This window comes from Centroberyx gerrardi, chromosome 5 (genome assembly GCF_048128805.1).
Source record: "Centroberyx gerrardi isolate f3 chromosome 5, fCenGer3.hap1.cur.20231027, whole genome shotgun sequence".
NCBI classification, from domain to species: domain Eukaryota; kingdom Metazoa; phylum Chordata; class Actinopteri; order Beryciformes; family Berycidae; genus Centroberyx; species Centroberyx gerrardi.
The window spans coordinates 5,270,559-5,292,128 of record NC_136001.1 but is presented as its reverse complement, the minus strand read 5'-3'; the positions used below and the strand labels follow the sequence as shown (position 1 = coordinate 5,292,128).

Sequence of the window (21,570 nt, the reverse complement as noted above, 5' to 3'; positions counted from 1 at the left end):
ATCTTAAACCCGGCCCGTGTAAGTATTTCCCCCCCTTTATTGTGGTAGCTGGTGTTAAGAACAAAGTGCCGTTTTTGTTACTCACCTGTACTGAACGGCCTGGCAACCAGTTCATTCAGACACCATAACCAGGTTTTAGCAAAAAAAATAAAAAATATTTTGGGATGTAAGCGATCCCAGATTTTTAGCCACCATATTATACTACTGTTGAAAATTAATTTTAATTCACGATATGAATCAATGAATCTGATATAAGCAACAACAACCTAAAGTTCAATACTATCACAGCAATAATAGGAATTCAACTAATGATCTTCAATGAAATACAAATACGCTAAAACCTATTGAATACCTTGAAGAACAAGTCACAGCATCCAAGTGTAAAGACATTTTTAATCCATTTTTATAAACCAACATATTTCATTTAGCAGCATAACCGGATGGTCTTGAGGTATTTCTAAATCCATACACTGAAACTCACCCCCCGCCCGCCCCCCTGTTTCTCCCTCAGACATTCATCCAGACAACAGCAAACTCACAGATCCACACACACACCTAGGTCTGATTCAGACACTGAACACCGATCAGCCAAATCCATACTGTACGAGTTGTGCACATACAAACACAACCTGACACACACTCTCTCTCATACACACGCGCACACACACAAACACACAGAACACATTTGTTGAGTCCTGTTGCCACAGTCCCAGACTGAGCAGAGCTGGCTCCCTCATAGTGGCTTGTAAGGCAGGCACACTTAATGGTGCAGTTTTGGCTGCAGGAGAAGAGAGAGAAGAATTTGAGATTTCACTTTAATCTTACCAACGGGTTTGTATAATCACTTCAAAATTGTGAAATAAATAAAACTTTTAATAGGGCGTCAGAAAAGTCTGGAATCAGATGGCTGGATCACGCATTTCCTAACTGACGGATAGGAAGAAGTTGGGCTCCCAGATCCCAGGAGTGCATCCTCTCGATTTTGCGTTCTGAGGCATCCTGAAGAAATATGTTTATTCTGTGAAAATCCCAAATCAGCAGCAGCATCTGCAGCGGAGATTTACTGATGTCTGTACAATAATGTTAATCCGAATATGCTTTGTCTCATACAAAGAAACATGGTTTTCTGCTTGTACAGTAGTGAAAGTACTAGTAGCGGTGTAGTCATTGTACTGTAGTAGTACAGCTGTCAATCTGGATATGCTTTGTTGGATACAAGGACACATGGTATGCCATTTGTACTGTAGTGGTAGTACAGTTGTGTAGTTTTACTGTAGTAGTGCCATTGAATTAGTGCAGTAGTAGTGTATTAGAAGTAGTGCAGTAGTACTATAGTTTCACTGCAGCAGTAGTGCAGTAATAGTAGTGTGGTACTAGTGTAGTTTTACTGTAGTATTAGTGCAGTATATGCTTTGTAGGATACAAAGAAACATGGTTTTCTGTTTGCACTGGTGTCTGTTAGTTGGTGGTGGTCATGTTGACATATCCATGCGATTCCAGACTTTCTACACATCCAGTAATATTAAACCTACAATATGCAACCTTTTTCACATTAAAATAACATTAAATAAACAGGATATATTCTACAATTTCAGTCCATCTGTGCCCCTGTGTGTTGAAATTGGCTTTTCAATGATGGCTTTGGGGTGTAGACCATTTGCTGTGGGCATGACCAGTGGTGAGCTGGTTGTGGCAATCAAGGTGAGGCGGGAACTCATAGCAACAGCAATGGAGGAAAGCAGTAAGAAAACAAAGAACAGCGAAGCTAAACGTTCAAAAATATGGTTAACATCAATGTTGTTGTTTTTTATTGCAGATTGGCTGCATTCGCCATCTGCCGAATGTAGACTCGTACCTTTCAGTACCTGTGGAGGCTTTACGTTTGCCTCAGCCTCAGGCTAGATGCTGTTTCGAAGTAGATGGCTGAAGATGACTGACAGTGTTGGGGTGGGAACTTGACCAACTGAGGGGGAAGAGGGCGGGACTAACGATACACTTCCTGTCTCAAGAAGAAAAGTTGCATACTGTAGCTTTAATAACCAAATTGTTCTTTCCTATCCGTCACTGACTTTGCAGCTGAATCTCGCACCGCTGTTTCCTCTCCTTCCCCAGACTCACCTTCTGTGTGCCCAGTTTCTTCTCCACCCCCCCGGCCAGCGCCCCGCCTTTACTGTCCTTCCAGGGGTAGAAGTTAGAGCGTGGAGAGGAGGAAGAGGACGAGGAAGAGGAGGAGGAGGAGGGGGGGAGACGGTGCGCCGAGGGCTTGGAGGGGGGCGAGTGCTCCCCGTTGTTTCCCCCCTTGCGTTTCTTCACCAGCCCCCGGTGCTCGAAGCCCCTCCCACTGCCCCGCCCTTGCAGTCCTGAGTCCCCCCCGACCCCCCGGCCGTGGGAGTTAGTGGCGGTGGAGGAAGGGTCGGGGGGCGACGAGTGGCCCAGAGGAGGAGGAGGGTGTGTCCGTCTGTAGGTCCAGACCGCCGTGGCGGCTGGCGAATGGGACTCCGAGGGAGAGGGCTGGGGGCGGGGCTTGCTCCCGGGGGAGAGCGTGCCGTTGGTCTGTCCGTGGGGGAGGGGGGAGGGGGCAGCGGCCTTAGAGGAGGAGGAGGCAGAGGGCGGGCGGCCCCGGTCCTGGAGGACGATGCAGTTCCTGTCGGGGCCCGAGTGCTCCCCCTCCTGGGACGGGGCTTTGCGCTTGCGGAGGGCGGCGGCGGCGGCGGCCTCCTCCCGCAGCTTCAGCATCTGCTTGCTGGGACGCCCCACCGGGTTCTTGGGTCGCCCGGGACCCGCCTGACGCACCGCCGCTGGCTTCACCGCAGACACCAGGTGAACGCCGCCACCTCCACCGCTGCTGCTCCCAGAGTTCTCCGATTGGCCGGCCGCCGCCAGTCTCCCTGGCCCGCGACTGGAGGAGGAGGAGGATGAAGTTTTGAGGGAGGAGCTGATGTGACTTCCTGTGCGGACCTTAGAATGCAATGAAGAGGAGGAGGCGGCGGCTATGGAGGAAGGAGAGGAGGAGGTGATGGTCTTGGCTGAGGGACTCGGAGATTGAAGGTCTGTGGCTTGAGGTATTTTCCTGGATTGACCAAAACACACAAAAAAAAAGATCACATCAACAGAGATCTAAACCTGAGGTACAGAGGAGCCTTGCTTTAAATGGGGATACAGCTGGGTTTCCGAGACTAGCAGATTAGCTGTATATAGGCTACTGTAGGTGCTAGTCAGTATCCACTGAGTGGACTGAAAACGTTGGAATTGATTTTTGTTGCCTCAGTAGGCCTATATATAATTTATTGTTCTAACTTGGTGTGTTGTGCACATTTATCTTTTATTCTACTTTTTATTTTATAAAATTGTATTTATTTTATTCCACAGGAAAGCTATATTTGTTAAGCTCTAAGCTGCTCCCAATAACCAAGCGTAGGCTGCTATGGTTTAAGTTGTGTCTCTAAGAGAGAGAGTGGAATATGTTGCACATGTTGCCTGCCAATAAACAGTTGTCAATTCATGATACTTTCTCATCTCTTAGTTTTAATACTTAATATATAATGTTGTTAAGAATAGTTAAATAAATAAATAAAGCTACACGATAGACCCCGTGATCGGCATCGGCCGATACTGCTTCCAGTGATCGGCCCCAAAAATCCTGATCAGAGCACCTTTAGGTGATTGGTTGAATTTTGGACCAAAATTCAGCCAATCTGCTCTGTTTCCGGCAGAAGTGTTTCTCCTGGATTACAATCAGTTCAGGTTAAGGGCTTCCCATAGACATCCAGTGTAGTATTGATCAATTGCTATTTTTTGATTTTATTCCTGAGACCACGACTTCATTGATTGCCTGATTGTAGTTGCAATTTCTGCCAGTGTCATACCTTGACTACTATTGACGATTAATCTATTGCATTGACCAGTCATGATCTCTCACACTGTCAGTTCCACTTTAGTCCGTCTACATTTTGGCTACACTATCAGGCTTACTAGGGCTTGCCTCTAATGAAGGCAACAGCAATAGCACAAAAGCTGTTAAACACACACAAACCATTAGTTTGTTATCTCAAAATAAGATTATTAAATCGAGATCTTGAGATGATGGGAATAAAAAAAAAAAATATGAGCAACCACAGCCACTCCTGGTTTCCGTAGTAATCAAACAAACTGCATCATATCAGAGGCACACCGATATCTAGGGCTGGCCTAAAAATAAAATCTCAGATTTTTTCACACCTACACCCAATTTACGATTTTGATCGTTTTCTTTTTCTTAAAAACAAACTAAAAAAGACAAAGGCATTATTCAAATAAGTTTTGTGCTGCTCAGTGGCTGCCCACTGCTTAGTTAGTATGGGTAAAAGCGCAAAGGATGAATTTCCCCATGGGGATCAATAAAGTGTAAACCTAATTTAATAAATTTTTAAAATAAAAAATGATGCCGCTAATGTTACCTGCTTTTTAGCAGGCATTTGGGTGCTGCTGCTAGCTTGTGCATGTTGCAATGCCACACACTTCTCCACTCGGCTGCTGCGTCTGTCGGAGATGCTGGAATAAATTTGTCGCGCTGCTGCCTTTAGTTGCCACAGACTTTAGACAAACTTTACAACGGACAGTGGTTCGCTCGACGTCGGACATTGCAAAACCAAACGACTGAAGAGACGCTGCCTTTTTTGGAAACGAGCTCCTCACTTGTAGAGGCGTGTGCTGACGTCTTGACACTGTGTTTGTGTCTGAGGGGAAATCTGGGTGGGCGTTGTTATCGACTGCGGAAGCTCAGGGAAGCGGTTCCGTGCCGTATTTACCTAGGTTAAAGTGAATCTCGATTTTCATTTTTACACAAACCATAAATTCGAATTAATTGATCGATTTATCTCCCAGCCCTACAGATATCCTTTTTAATACAAGGCCAATATGAGCAAATCTATATATCCGTCTAACCCGAATTCAGGGATACCTGGGCTGTATTCCATCCTGTTCGGTCATTCAGATCCGACAGGAATAGCTGGGTGTAAACTCCATGGTGGAGATAAGGGGGGGCTGACATAACCAGTGGCCTCAGAGCTGTGAAAGGGATTCATACTGGCGGAGAACTCCAGTCTGATCTTGTTCTGGCCAATCGGTTGTCCTGTTATCATTATCAGCAGATATTCATTCTAGGGAAACCACTATTCAGTCTACTGCCAACTACCAACTCTTCCCCAATCCTATTCTGGGAAACAGAAAGCGCAGGCCATCTGCATCATCTGTTAGTGACTAAGCAGTGGGTTTCACTGCAGTCTATCTGGTAATGTTCCCAACACACAGGATCTGATGCAACTATCCCTCATGCCATTTACCTAGGGTGAGCATCTACATAGAAACCTGACTTGGATGTTGGTGGAAAGACAGGTGTAACCTTATGCCATTAATCAGTAGGGGTGCACCAATTGATTGGCCGCCGATCATAAATCGGCCGATAGGTTAACGATGATCGGCCAATCACTGCACCAATTGCTCAGTCAAAAATGTATGCCATAAAAAGTAGGAGCCGATGTGTGTCAGCCAGCAGAACGTTCATAACATCAGCATGTCGTCCAGTTGGCACTGACAGTTAATTTCTGATCACCGGCTATAATGAAAGAAAGTCTGGGTAAAAATTTCAACTGGCGATCGGAGATTGGATCAGTAATCGGCCGATCACACTGCTAAAAAATATATATATATATAAAAAAAATTGCAATCAGAATCGGCCCAGAAAACCTGATCATAACCATCAGTGTAATCAGTTCAGTATTGGCTGATAAAAATATTGAAAATTCAGGTTTAACTCAAGATGCCAATCTGAGCCTCTCTGTATTGTTCTGAAATGAGCACAGATTGAATCCAGCAGGCGTTGGAGCTCTAGTTTCTTACTTCCAGAGATGGGCGCTGATGTGCTGCTCCAGCATGCTGCTGAGAGCCGACCTCAGATGGTGAAGCCTCCTGTCAAACGTGTAGACGCCATGACCCAACGCATGGCTGCCAAACGAACACACCTAGACAGAAAAAAGACCTGTTACTGATCTTTTACAGAAGAGAGTTTCCCCTGGTTATCTGTACCAATGGTGGTTAGTGCTGGGTTTGGAATTACTTCCACATCCACCATGCTGCGTTCACACTGTAGCTTCACAACAATAGTATTTCAGTTTAACAATCTGTGATGGTGTTATTTGTTATTAGTTTTTATGTACACCTTTTGGTATGCCATGAAGTAACCACTAAAAATAGAAGGTAAAAGTTATGGGATTTTGATATAAAAGATGAGAAAATTTAAATAATTCAAATCATTTTTTTTTTGCATTTATTGTTAAATACGTGCACGTTATATTATTATTAATTATTATTATTATTATATATGAGAATTAGCTACCATAGTGAAAGTGAAGTAATCTTCATTTCATTATTACTTTATAAAAAAGAAAGGGAAAAAAGCAAATAAACAAAATCTCTGGGGGAGATAGTATGAACCTCCACGTGCGTTACACTGTCCCAGAAAAACTCCTTGCTGTCACGTGAAAAGGAGTATTTGGCTAAATTTTTATAGGTTTTAAATCTTTTTTTCATGATTTTAACCAGTGGTAGGCCACCACTGCTGAAACAGCAAATACCATAGAAACAATCATTTCAAAAACAAAAGGAGTCAAATCAGATTAGAGGAGTGAACCGATGCCAAACGAACGCCTAATGATGTTCACACCAAACATCTTTAAAACGAGAGTATTGTATGCCTGCTCACAAAGATGGCCACTATGACTGATGTAACTGTTGTCTTACCGCCAGCGGTCTGGGATGGGAGACAGAAGACGGGAACTCGATGGGCTCCTCGGGTCCTTCTCCCTCGCTTTCGTCGCTGGAGATTCGTCCGTAGACGAGGGGCGAGGAGGCTCGGAGACCGCCCTCGTCCTGCCGCTGCTTCTCCTCCTCTGGGGCGCTCTCTGACGAGGCTCTAGACCGACTGGAAAACAAACAAATTGCTGCCTGAAGCCAATATTTTGTGCAAATATTTCATATTTACATAAAAAACCCATGTATTCAATATTTCCCCCAGAATTATATCCTTGGAAGGGTAAAACCTCAAAGTTTGTTTTGGAGGGAAACCTCCAAAACAACATTTAGACCAGAACATATTCACACATACATGTGGAATCTAATCAAAATATCTCATTAGAATCAATTCAGTTCAAGGGCTTCTCATAAACAAGTAGTGTAGTACTGATCAAATCTACAATATGTAATCAAATAAATTGCATCATATTCATCATATCAGAGGTGGGCGACACTGACTGGACCGGATTTGATTTTTTAGGGTTTCGAGCACGTATTGCTCCCCAACAGAAAAGGAGAGCTTGACTTTTTCAAGCTTTACACATTGCAGTTTACCACGATTGCAAGAATAAAATTTGTTTGGTTTGTCCTCAGTAAAAATGTCAAAGAGAAAGTAAACCATATTAGTCAGGTTGATCCCCAGTTGCCACCAGGCACATGGTTCACAACACCACCCTTTTTGCCCATCCAGCTAAATCTTGTATGACTAACGGCTCCAGTAAAGCTCACCAACCTGAAGGCGGGGAGGTTGGCCAGGGGTCTCCTGCAGTGTGGGGCTGAAGCCGGCTCCCTGGGGGCCTCTGGGCTGGGGGATCGTCCGGTGGAGGAGCCTCCCTCTAGGGATTGGGTCCCTTTCTCCCGGACCTTGGTCTTCAGCTCTGCTACCAGCTGGTCAAAGTTCTTACTGCGGCCTACCACCTTCCGCCGCTGGTGGATGGAGTGGATCTAAGGACAATGACACAGGATACAGTCACTTAAATCCTAATTTCATCTAAATTAAGCCGCCAAAACCTGGTAGGTGGCCCAGTGTCGTTTGCTGGCCATCATCTGATTATTGAGGCAACATTTCGAACTGTCTCTCCATTTAGTTTGTGTCATAACAGACAGGCCATGTGGTAGTGGGGAAACAAAAAAAACAACTGACAGTTACATATAAAGTTCCAATTCACTGTATTACAACAGAGGCTACACCTTGGCTACTACAAATATTATGTGCCTGTGTTTCGTGTTAAAAAAATAATTATTTGGACAATTTGCAATGTCACTAATGCTGTGTCAGAAGTGAGAAATTCCTAGCTGGTAGGTGGTAATTACAACTTTCATGTGTTCCAGCTCAGAAGAACCAGCAGAGAAACATGAATGCCTGTGAGATTTTTTTGCCCAATGTAACCGTTTCCCATACAACAGCTAATGTTATGTCGATGATATTTAGCAACATTAGCTAGCTAGTCAGCACTGAATGTTTGCAACTGTAAGTGCAACTATACATTTCAAATGTATATGTCTAACCATTTACCACAGGTGTTGTGAAAGATTTATGGTCATGCAATACTGAAAATCAAACTTATTTGTATTTTGTGGATTATAAACATGATAAAAGTAATACTTTGCAGTGTTTACAGTGTATGCTCCCATACTGCCATGACATGTTACATTACTGCATCGCGGAAACCTTGGGGTTAAGAAATTTGACCCGAGGTTCCTACTTGGAATTCTGACATGAAGGGTCCTTCCATTGCCTTTTTCCTGATATAAAGTCAGAATTTCTGACTTTCCAATATCTCTGGGACGCAGCATGGTACTGCCATGATTAGGGGTTTCAATCCCACTAGGACCACCCAAGCTAAAAATGTATGCATTTATGGTACTGTAGGTTGAGATTTTTGTATCAAAAATGAAAATCAAACTGTTTCTAAAAATAATTCCGTTAAGTGTATGAGACTATTTTAGGGGCTACACAGAACAAGACCTTTTAGCCTCACATACATCTAGTTCCTCGTTCATAACAATCCAACATGGGTCGTACAGATGGGTCTTGCAGTCACTGTGGGATTGATTAGCATGGTATCAGTATTACCAATGCCAGTAGAATTTGAAACTTGGTAACTTTGGCGACCCCTTGAGTCCTTTACAAATAGCATTTTACATCACCATCACAAAGACGACAAACATGTATACAGAAATTGAATAATGGAACTAAAATAAAACTTGTGTAACGAGGCAAGTTATTTTTCTCACAGCACAAGATTTGTTCATCAGGAGCCAAATTCAGGTCATTCAGTCAAACAGCACTCTCACCTTGTATTGAGTGAAGCTCACTCGCCCTGTGTTACAGTCTTGCTTGCAAAAGAAACTGCCAGGGAATATTTTAGTTACAAATTGATTGAGCTAGCAAAGCAGTTTTGCATAACTGGTGTGGAATTTATGACCAATGCCAACGAAACATTTTGGCTAACAAGCTACTATGTCATGATATTGAAAGACAGCTAACCTATCGGAGCATAGCAATATAGTATAGTCACTAGATCTGTTCTTCTTGACAATACATTGAGTGAATGATGTGGTCATCCTGATTATTCCAGGAATGTAGTAACTTCAACTACAGCAACAGTTGATGCTGAGGCAGTCCACTTCCTGTTTTGGTTGAGGCCCCTTGTTCCGGAGAATCATACCCGGGGACACACAGAATAAACCAACTTTCACCTATGCTATGAAAACAATTCTATATTAGCTGAATATTCTACACGTAGGTCTTTATAAAAGCTCTGTTCATCAATGTCTGAACCACACTGCAAACCACTACCTACAGGCAGAGTTTCCTAGACTAATTGACAATAATCAAGTTACATATGAAACAAGGGGACCAAAAATTAAGTTTAAACAACACATTGACCGTAGGGATGAGTTTGAATTTTCAAATATTTGACTAGCCCGCACTTCTAAACATTTGAATAGCATGCCAGGGTCGCATTTAATTTTTTAAATATACATACATATATATATTTATTTATTTTTTTATACAGTGTATAGAAACACAAATATGGTGCTGTAGGCTGTGGTAGTCTACTGTGTAAGTGGTAATCAGTATATGGTTCACACTGCCATCAAGCGGCTATTTGAATGCCCTATACACTACATTACTAGAGTGAAATACTGCTGGAAGGGTGATAACAGCTAAAGAATGGCACGACAAGGTAAAAGTTCCATGTGGAACTTCTTCGAGAAAATGAATGACAACGAAGTGAAATGCAAATTGTGCAACACTAAGTTATCGTACCACAAGTCAACAACAATGCACTCGCATTTAAAAGCAAAGCATCCAACCGAAACCGTACAGCCATAGACCATAAGTGTCCAAACATCCATAGCTAGCTTTGCTATGGGGCAACATTGTTGTGATGATAAACATGCGGGACAAACAACAGCGCTTATTACAAAGATGATAGCAAAAGACATGCTACCTATAAGTTTCAGTAAAGGAAAGCGATTCTGTGAACAAACCTTTTTTTCAATCTGGGATCACGGGACTAGAGCCGATCCCAGCATGCATTGGGTCAAAGGCAGCGAAACACCCTGGACAGGTTGCCAGTCTGTAGCACTTACAGTATACATTATCTTATTAAATAGAAGCCACATGTATTAAATAGAACATTGATGAGGCCATATCAAGTGGTGCTGGTGTCATTTTCATAACTGAAATTATGGGGCAGTGCTGTACTGATGACAAAATAACAAATTAACAGTGATTACAGCATCATATGGATTTCCTTCCTGGTAGCAGGTGGGAGTGAAGACAATACAAGCATCTATTGAGAACTGCTTCACCTACACAGTAGGTACTGGAGAGAAGGAAACTGTTTTCCTCTGATTCTTTCCTGTCTCTCCTGTCATTTCCTGTTAATCAGGTCATCCTGTCTCTACACGACTGGATGTGGCCTTTCACACTCACTTCCTCCTTCACAGACACCAGCCACCATATAAGGACTCTTCCTGTGCTGGGAGCCATTTTCACAGACTCAGTAACAGCACTGATCAGTGACTAGGAGCACATGACTACAATTTCATTCATTTTCAAACAGCGTTCATCGGTGACTAAGAGCACGACTACAATTTCATTCTGATCTTATATTAGTTTTTAATACCACCCTTTTTCCACTTTCTCTTTCAATGATGATTCACTTTTCTCCAATTTAGGACCTTAATCCCATTCCATGGTTTGGTGATTAGCTATGCTGTAGAAAGATATCTTCAAGAAGGTAATACCCATTTAAAGCCATTCTGACAACAAGATCATGTATAATGCATTATGCATTTGTGTTGCTGCAAACTATGAGCAGAGTTCTACAATGATCCAGTGATCCATTGAGATGCAACCGATGATCAGTATAAAAACAAACTTCCATTGCCACTGTTTTTCTATAGTAAAAACATTTTCAAAATGATATTGCCAGCATTATTAATATGAAGACACCTTTGAAAAAGTCACATATACCGACAATTTCGACACAATTTTGCCTGGAACCAAAGCCCCCACCCCAACTTATGCCACCACGCCTACAAGCAATTTCCACAGGAAACACTGAACTCTGATTCACCGATTAAATGTTTTGGTCACAAAAATTAAAAAGATAACATTGGTTTTAGTTTACACATGCATTATCAATGCATAGGTAGAATAAATCCAACTCATGCAACACATTCATCACAACGCATCTGCAATGGAATAGTGTAGCGGTGACAGATTTCTCATTCAAAATCAATGAACTTCCATCAAGAGTAATTCATTCAATGCTTAGGTGTTACTCCAGCCTGAGGACCAAGCTTCAGAATAAAAATGGCTTTCTGTAAAGCACAGTGTGAGTGTGGTGTAACGCCACAGACCCCAGAAGAAGCTTCTCTGGTTGACCAATCTACATGCATCCGTTCACCATTCATGCAACAACCATACACTATCCAGACATTCACAAGTGCTGCGTGAAAAGGAAGAGAGACAAAAAGCATGGAGGCAGGTGTGACTCATCAGCATACAAAAGCAACCACTCAATAACCCGTTCTATCATCACATTACTCCAAAAATCCTTTTGTTGAAAAATCTGTGCTAGTTCGTGGGAAATGTCATAAATTTATGCAACTGGAGCAAGAATGGCTGTCAAAATAAATTGCGGGCATAGGAGGTATTCATTTTTTTAACTGTCAATCAGTGCAAATGTGGAAGAAACTATATTTGTATGTCATTTTTCTTAAAGTCTAATAACAGGGAGTCATGTAAAGTCTACAGTGCCAATTCTAGTCCCAGTGCAAACATACTTAACCAAACCTCCAAATGTTATAAAATCAAGCCCACACCAAGTCCAAAGGAAAAAGGTGGAAAGATGGTTACAGTTGGCCAAGTAATACTCAAGTTTTTATGGCAAACCTTCCACCTCAAAGCAGCATCTCAGCAAGATCAAAAATCAATTCCAATTCACATAATCAAACAGTGGAATTGTCAGGCATCGATATTCTATGGCATACTTTATACCTGCTATCTTTAAGTATAGTTTGTCATGAAGAATCTGTGTTGCATGAATTGTGTGTGTTAAAGTCGAGATGAAACAGCATTTCGAGAGTATCTAACTTCCGTATCGTGACGTATTTCCGAGTGAAACAGGAAAGACAGGCGGGACATAACGTTGGGAGGAATTTGATTTGAACGTTGAAAAGTGGGTGTGTCATAACACCCGAAGACACACCGAAGTACCATGCTGTTGCTAGCTAGCTAACTAATGAATCTTAGCCTCTTAGCTCTGTGCGCTAAAAGTTGAAGATTGATTGATGGGTGGATGTCATGATATTATTGGTTGAAATTAGTTACGGGCATGCTTACGTAAGCACACGGCATATTTTGTTTTACAGGAAGAAAACATGATTGAATTTTGATATAAGACTACAATGAAATTGATTTTTGGTATTTTTTTTGGCATATATTGTTAAATAGGTGCACAGTATGACCGGGGATGTGATCTAAAAGGGTTAAAAAGGCATTTTTCATTTCATCTCGTCTTTAAAGGAAGCTTTAAATAGGACCGAGTTGTTGCTGTTGTCTGCATAACGATGGACCACAATCTCATAACCTAATTTCCTACTCTGAGTGGATGTGTATTAATTGGGTCAAAAGCAGAGGGGACAGGGCTGGCTTCCGAAATTAAGCCTCTGTCACCTTTTTACTGAATTACAGAGACGCAGCTAGACAAAGCAAGAAAGGAACAAGGTGCAGCAGGAAATTAAGACCGAGAACGAGCCAATGAGGGAGCAAAGGAGAGAATTTGGACAAAATAAACAAGTAAGGCAGCAAAATCATAAGGGAAGAGGGGAAATGGGGTGAAGTTGAAAAGCAGAGTGTGTTTGGAGCTTACATTGCAGGTCAGGAGGCGCGTGCAGACTTTCTTCCTGTCGGGGTCGAGGACGCCGCAGTGTTTGTCAAGGTCACACTCTCTCCCTATGGACAGACAGAGAGCATCTCAGCGACAACGTAGCACATTCAACAGAACACACTCATTGTCGCGAAAACCAAAATTGAGCCGCTTCGATACTGTTTGCGAAACATTTAATTCAATATTGGATTTTAGAAAAGGTTCAATATTTCCACCGAAGCTGAAATCCTATTTCAACGTTGCCTCTAGAGGGCGTATATGAGTGAAATGGAATAGTCAAGAAGAAGAGGAAGGATTGGAACAGACGGAACATCACTCTGGCTCTTGATAGTGGACTGCTTGTAAGCACTGTGGGAACAGTGCGTAAAAGTCAGGGGTTCCTGAATGTTTTGTCACAAACCCACAAATAGACACACATTAGGCGACAGGCCTCCATTTGATCAGATTCCTATCTAAAATTAAAATTCCATGACTTTCCATAACTAAGGTCGGAGCGCTTCCATGGCCTAAACATGTTCTTCCTTACTGGTTTGTTAATGTTGTTTTTCCAATCTGGTCCGCTCAATTTGGGCAGGAAACCATCTAATGCAATGAACGTGTAAAACAAGTTAGAAACTACATTCTGCCATATTCCTGTTAAATGACCTATTTGCAAAATACCCTGACATTCCCCAGAGAATTTATCAAACTCTGCGACTTTCCCTGTCTGGAATACACCTCTGTAAATTCTGTGATATAGAAAGCACCTCTTTTACGTGTCTTTTATCCTATTATTTTTACTCACCTGGGGGATTATGGCACAACATTGTATCCTGTGTATTGATAAATATTATTGTAGTGTTTTTTCCTTCTATTATCTATATTTTCTTTTATTTCTATATTTTTTATCTATATTTTACCTTCTACCTACCTTTTATCTCATGCCAACATCTTGTTTGACTTGTTTTGATTTATATATATATAGTTTGATGCTGTTATTTGATTGTTAAAGCACTTTGAAAAGACTTTCAGCTTGGCCCTATTCCTTTAATTCTTCTGATTGTGTAGCAGGTAAACGTGATCAGTGGGACTGACTAGGTGACGACATGCTTTGTAACATCCACCCCTCGACCACTCACCCTTTCCAGTCCACCCAAATCCATCTATCCATCTGTACTCACTGGAGGCCACTTTGTTGTAGGGTCTAGGGATCCGGTGGCCCGGGACACCGGAGGCCAGAGCCGAGTCCTTCCTCTGGGCGGGGGGCCTGTCGCTGGGGGAGGGCCTGCCGGGCGGGGTGCCTCCGTGGGGCCAAGGGGGGTCTCTGAGGGATGGAGGTGGAGAGCTCATAGGAGGCTCCAGGGGCGGCGGCTGCTTGAAGACCGATGACTCTGAGTGGCCGCTGTGGGAGGACTTCTCCAGCGGGGAGTGTCTGGATGATGTTCGTGGAGGGGAGAGTCAGATGGAGAAGATGTCAGTGTCCAAAATCAACTTCGTGGCTCACCTGCAAAGGGCTGGTAAACTAAAAACAATCTGTCCAAAATTATTAATATCAATTTTTCATATAAATGGTACCCTACCCACTTTCCATGCTTTTGTGTGTATAAATTCAGGTACTGCATGTTAACTAAATCAACAGTCTGTTTGATACAGAGTCATTGTTTTGCTTTGATTCGATTGGCTCACGGTCAGAGACAATGTACAGTGGCCAGCAGGACAAAGGTCATATTCTATTTATTCTGTCCATTTTGTTCATGTTCAATTTTGTTATCAACATTTAATCTTTGTTTGCTCACGCTCTGCTAGCCTCGTGAAACCAGTCAGACTCGCACACAATCACATTGTGCCATTGGATTGGGTTTCTGCTCCGACCAGAATGTGACGGCCAATCAGTGCTACGGGGCGACGCCACTGAATTTTGAAAACAACAATAGCGGCACTCAGGGATAGTTTAATCAATACAGCTTTGGAATCGGTTTTTGTCTGTAATGGACCACATAAAATCCTTAAAAAATAAACGTAAGCCATCTGTGAAGGATTTCTTCAAGGAGATGATTTAGCCTTTCTTCCAACTGGATTCAGCAAGAGCTTGATTCATCAGTTAGATCTGTTAGTGGCCAAGGAAATTTCCCCGGTCAAAAACCCCAGATTTCATCACTGTTTCTCAGTTGATCGCTCTCATGGGGGAGCAGATCAGATCAGTAAAGCTACGAAGGTGGGGATCACAGGTATGCAGATTGGTGTCCACAGTGATTCGGACATCCTTCATGGACGTTGCCAACTTGGACTAAGCAGCCCAGGGTCTTGGCTGCTGAATGAAAAGTGGCAGAATATGGTGGCAATGCCAGTGCATCACGGAATCCTCAAGGGGATTATGGTCAACAAGGTTCAAGTCACATACAAATGGTAAATATAATTTACAGCTAGCTCTTCAAGATACATAGCTGCTAGTTGTTATCAGCTATGCATGCCAACAAACATGTAGATGCAGCGCCCACTGATTGCATCACATAGTTCGTTAACCTGATTGGGTCCTGATTTAAATTTTTCTAAATGCAATAGAAGCAGTAAACTTTTCCCACCCAATTTTGAACATAAGAAATTAAAACTGCAGGAAGTGCAGCAGACCATACAACAGCACATGGAGCATTTAGTCCATTTATTCCTGCGGAATAACCTTTTGTTAAAAATAATGCTGTTATGCAAACCCTGTGGTGCAGCAATTTAGTCTGAGCGATGAACTTTTTGGAAACACTACAGAGGTGTTTACAATCAAAGGCTTCTAGGCTTTCAAACAAGCACTCCCGATTCCTAAGCTCAATAAAAACAGGCCTAGAGACTCAAGCATCCTTCACAGCTTCTTCTTCTTCCTTATCACACCATTTGTCTGACCTCCAACTTCTGATTTCTGCTTTCTACACACCCCGAGCCCTTTCCCTCATCTTCTCTGCCTTATCGCCCGTTTCCAAATCCCCACAAACGTCCTTTCTTGTCCCACTCTGTCCTCTTACCGTACTCCATCCTTGGAGCTCTTGGAGTGTCTGTACTGAGGCGGGGTGGAGGGGGAGGGCGGGGCGACCCGCGGCGGCCCGACCCCTTGGCTTCGCCCCTCCCAGGAGGAGGCGGCGGCGGCATTGGTCCCGTGGGAGGGGGAGTGGCCGTGTCGAGGCCTCTGCTGGGGCTGGGGGGCCGGGGTGGGAGAGCGCAGTCGGGCGTACAGCTTGGCCAGAGGGCCGTGTCTCCGCTCGCAGTGCTTCTCAAAGGCCTGCGGCTTGACCACCTGGCCACAGTGGCTGCACACCACCAGGTAGAAGTCATCGTGGCCTGGGTAGTGGCCGAAGATAGACATGTCTGGGTGGAGAGGGGAGAGGGAGGAGTAATGAGGAGGAAAAGAAACAAGAGACACGCACACACCAAGTTGCAGATCGGGAGACACGGCAATGCCAGTTTCTGGGGCAGGTTGGATTAATTCTGCATTCACGTTATATGGGAAAAGATGGCAGATGCAAGATTCCTACTTGAAGATATGGTCAGATAGTAAATACTACTAGAAAATACTGTTCACCTCAGCTTTCACATGTAAATACTACTTGTGAACTCGGGGCTTGGTGATGGACCCTGTTCAGTCAAGTGTGGAGAATGATATCTTTTAAATAAATCAAACAAAACTAACCATTTTCATTTTGTGATCAGAACTTTAGAAAATGCCATGCCAGGACACAACTATTTGCTGGATTTTTGGTTTGTGGTTGACGTGGCAATGTTTGGTTTACTGTAAAACATAAACTCAAATGTATCACTCACTATGTTTGTGTTAAAAAGCTAATCAGGAGCAACCAGTCTACAGAAAATGTCAATCACGGCAGCTCCAAAAAGTATGAATGTGTAAACACTTCCAAGTCATTGCTTTTGTCCATCAAGTCGTTTTGACTGTTATGCAGCAGAGTGTGGGAAGGTGTACACACACACACACACACTATCAAGCTACTACTTTTACTTTCACCATTTCATACTGTAACAAACACGCACACACATACAGACAAAAAACAAACGACACACAGAGGGGGAGCGTCTGTCGGACAGCTGCTGCTGCAGACAGCCAGGCTAGTTGCCAGAGGGCACCTAAGCACAACGGTCCCCAGCCATAGAGCTTCCCCTAACCCAGTCTTTGCCAACCAGTGCTCCCATTCGCTCACTGCCCCTGGGGAGGGCTGGAGACCAAAGAGAAGCTGAAGCTTACAGTTGATTTGAACCTTGCACACGTTAATGAGTGTACAGACTCACACAAGCACACATCAGTTAGGTATCAGTTTATGCTTTCTAGTTTTCAGACTAGAATCCAAGAATAGCCTTGACTGTCTCTTGTAGACTGTGCTGTGCAGACTTACCCTCCTTACTGAGCGACATGGCCTCAGCAGCCTTCTTGCCATTCTTGCTGCAGTCTTCCACATCAGGCCCTGTAATATTACACATTACATACATACTCATTAAGAGGACATCTACAGACCTTGGGGGTTGGGGGTCACCTGTGGTGATGCACAGGTGAATATCGGATTCATCAGCAAGTCAAAGCCCAACCTTACTCCACAAATTCTGCAAATAAACAGGCCATTGAGCCTTGAGCCTGAGGATTGTGAATAGCAGGTCAGCAGCTTCTGCAATCTGTGTTGCTACTGAGGGAACCAACTTAGAACATTAATCATTTTTGGCATAGCTTGCATCTATGGTAACTAGTACCTTTGTTATTGGGTTGGGGAGCAGGAGTTTATTTGATAGTTATGGACAGAGTAGCACTTGGAGGGATGCCAGACAATGATTGAGCGCACACACTTCGAGCGGGGCAGGGCAATGTCACTTTTTGGGCATAAGTCACAAAAATGAGGTTTCTTCCCAGACACAGGTAGGCTTGGTTAACGTCTATGGAATTGAAGCGGCGATGCTAGCAATCAAAGGGAAGGTAAAAATGAATCGAGAAGAACACGGAGTAACGTTGGCTGATATCAAAGGCTGGGCCAGCATTTACATGGTGGCAACAGCATCTGACTCCTCCTCCGTCACCGGTGTCTGTATCCTCCTGCTGCTAGCATGATTAGCATGCTAACGCTAACTGCCTCCCCGTCAACGGCTAGCCTGGTTTGCTAGCTAGCTACCAGTTAGCTTTCCATGGCAAGAAGTTGCTCGCCCAACCATCCACACTAGCCTCCTTCCGCTCTGATGCGACCACTGTCTGGTTCGTTTCACTAAAATGAAACGCACCCCTCAAACGCTGGCAGCTTATTTCATGGCCACAACCGTATAAACACACACTACAATGGTGAAATAGTCATAATTATCACTTATTTTTTCCTGAAGAGAGCGTATGCGCTAGGACCTGGGAGAGAGCAACATGTTATACACCCAGCGCTAGGACCCGGCAGGGTCTTTGTTTGGGTAACATGGTTAGCGCTGCCCTCCGTTTCCACGAAAATAAACCCCGACAGGTCGATGAATCGGCTTCATAGTGGCCAATATTGACGAGTAAGTGCTTCCTTACCATCCGCTGCTGTCACACCCGCCCTCTCGGCCCAGGCAGTCCAGCTTTGACCCACGAAATCATCGAGGCTAGGCACCCGCCGATCCAGAGCAGCCATTACTTTTACTGCGCGTTCACGCACCGCCATCATCACTGCGCGGCAAGCAACTTACGTCATATCTCGCGCTCCCGCCAGGATAGGAAGTTCCTGCGTGCGCGTTCGCGGGACACCCACACGCGCAAGTCTGTACCGAGCGTCAAGATAACCAGAATAAAATAGGACTTCTGGTAAATAATCTTCACAATAAGACCTTGCAAATATGCGTTGCGAAGTACCAACGTAAAAATAGTGAATATATATCAGAAAGAATCCACAGTTAATAAAAAGTATTTACATTAAAATAAATTTTTCCAGCATGCCAAATGCGCTGCTTAACATTTAACCATTTTGTTGTACTGTGTACACCAGTGGTTCTCAACGTGGGGTCCGTGGACCACCAGGGGTCCTTGAGGGGGTTCCAGGGGGCCCCAGTCAAATTGATGAATGGTTAAACGTCAGCATTATTTCATTTACAAGAAGTTAACACAATTGGAGAATGTAGAAGAATTACTATTTTGATCGTAGTTTCACTGTTATCTCTCTACCTACAATACAGATAGTCATGGGATTCTGGACAAAATCGTATCTAACATTAAAAATATTCACAGATTTGGGTCCAAGAGACAAAATCTCATCAAATGGGGCTCCGTGGCCCCGATGTGGACTAAATTACGGGGTCCTTGATATGAAAAAGGTTGAGAATCACTGGTGTACACCAAGTCACTCCATTTTCCATGCATGACAAATTTTAGGCTTTTATTTTGAAGGTGAAATCGCCTATTTTCCTGTCTTATTCTGGCTGGCTTGACGCAGGTCAGTCTGTCCCCCATTTAGTGCGATTTAGACTTTGGTAGCTGGATCTTCCTCAGAGGCCCTGGCTATTAGTGCATACATAACGATAGTGCAAGCAAACCTCTTATCTCAACTTCCACCTGATCCTGAAAAGTTTACTGTGAGGAACTTCTCTTATTGTTCAGACAGACTTCTTGTACTCAGTGCCCTTCCTAACTATAGTAGATGTGAGTCACCGAACAAATGTCTACCTGTTTGTGACTCATGTACACGCTGATTCAATGCAGTTTGATTTCATAAATTCCCTTTTACTCCCTCAGTTTATCATCACTGACATTCAGGGATGGGAGTGAAAATAATAAGAATGTTTGGACAAATGCATTATGGCCCAGTAGGCGAGGGAAAGCCTGATGAGTGGTGATCAAAAGTCACATAATGAGTGATAAGGTCAAGCTAAAGCAGGCCTGGCCAGTGATCCTTGGTCAACAGTTCTGTCCATAGGCTAGAGGGATGGAATGGCACAGACCCATACACGTGAAGGCACCTTCCCTTCTCCTAATCCCTCTAAGTGGTTAAGCCCTGCCGAGCTAGTGAGGGCGGCGGTGAAGCACAAACAAGGTACACCATTAAGATGCACAGTCGCTGTACATTACATACACTGTACACCTTTCAAATCAAAATCATTTGGGGTGGGTGGGTGTGTTGGGGGGGGGGGGGGGGGGGGGTGTTCTCGTATGAAGGAAGGACTTCAAAGACACTATGATGGCCAGAATTGTTTCACTGTGTAGGGTATCAAGATGCCACCACAATGACATTCCTTATGACAGTTTTCTATAAGTTGAAATACACGTTATTATAATAAACACATATATTCCTCTAATATATTTTAGGTCAGTAATCTAAGCAAATCCACCTTTGGATCAGGTCAACTATTATCTAAACCCTGCCTTACAGCTTTAGCAATATGCAAAGCATGCAAAGCAAACATTTCCACCAGCCAAAACAGTACTACCTAGTGGGTAAAAGGTGAACTGTAACACTGAAGGGGTAAATGTCTCCTCACAGCCTTTGGTCCCACTTCTCAATATATTAGTACACGGATTCACAATCCAGTAAGACCTTTCATGTATTTAAACCATGAGGGGGAGTTGAGAAGTGCACATTTAGAGGTTAAAAAAAAACTTATCTTGCAAAGTAATCAAGAAAGGAGGCAGAATCCAACAGTTGCAGCTCTCATTTTTTTAAACATGTCAATACATAAGACTTACAGACAAACCGTTGTTTTCTTTGCACAAACAAGGCATACAATACAAAAAGTCCAATGTCAGTAATCCATTACATAGACATCCCTGTGTGTTTAAAATAAACTAAGATTTCTCTTTTAAAATTGATAAGGCAACTTACTAAATATACTTCTAATTTCAGTGTAATGTGGAAAATATATTGGCTTAACTGATCCTGACTTGAAACAGCCCCTCATAAACCCCTACAGAGGCTATGGCTATCAAATAAAGGAGCTGCATAGAAGGCACAAAAAACTTTGCTCAAATCAGAACAATCTCTCAAGGCACAAGACTTCATTGATATCAATTAGATCACTCTTAGTGCAATGCAAATAATCAAAAGTTTGCAAATAGCAATGAACAGTGATTCATTTTCCCACAAAGAGCAACTGACGATTTCAATACAAAACCTTCAAATGTAAGGCACTGGCTATTGAGTTGCATGTCAGGCAGATTAATAAAGAAAGAAATTAGAAAGAAGTACAGCAGGATTAATTCATTCTGGCACACATTTGGCCACTTTTTGTTAACTTGTACTATTTATCATCATCAAGATAAAGCCTACAGCTACCCAGTGGTATGACAATTTTAACAGCAAATTTGACACCCATGTTACAAAGTAGATCACTCAAAGAGAAGCTGCACAAGGGTGATTTTCCATGG

At 43.2% G+C, this 21,570-nt stretch overlaps 1 protein-coding gene across 2 annotated transcripts; it reads right to left on the bottom strand.

The window, feature by feature from the left end:
- Positions 1–399: 399 nt before the first annotated feature.
- On the bottom strand, positions 400–18,883 carry atxn7l2a (ataxin 7-like 2a). 2 transcript variants are annotated; one of them, XM_071902891.2, is made up of 10 exons: positions 18,754–18,883; positions 17,609–17,677; positions 16,232–16,571; positions 14,402–14,652; positions 13,224–13,306; positions 7,562–7,773; positions 6,778–6,958; positions 5,878–5,999; positions 2,119–3,070; positions 400–778 (listed from the first exon to the last, which is right to left on the bottom strand). In XM_071902891.2, exons 1-10 carry the CDS (start codon positions 18,881–18,883, stop codon positions 761–763), a joined length of 2,358 nt encoding a protein of 785 aa, XP_071758992.1. In that variant the 3' UTR covers positions 400–760. The 2 variants fall into 2 exon arrangements, with proteins under 2 accessions (XP_071758992.1, XP_078139810.1); XM_078283684.1 differs by having other exon boundaries at positions 14,360–14,652; positions 18,754–18,880.
- Between the last annotated feature and the right edge of the window lie 2,687 nt (positions 18,884–21,570).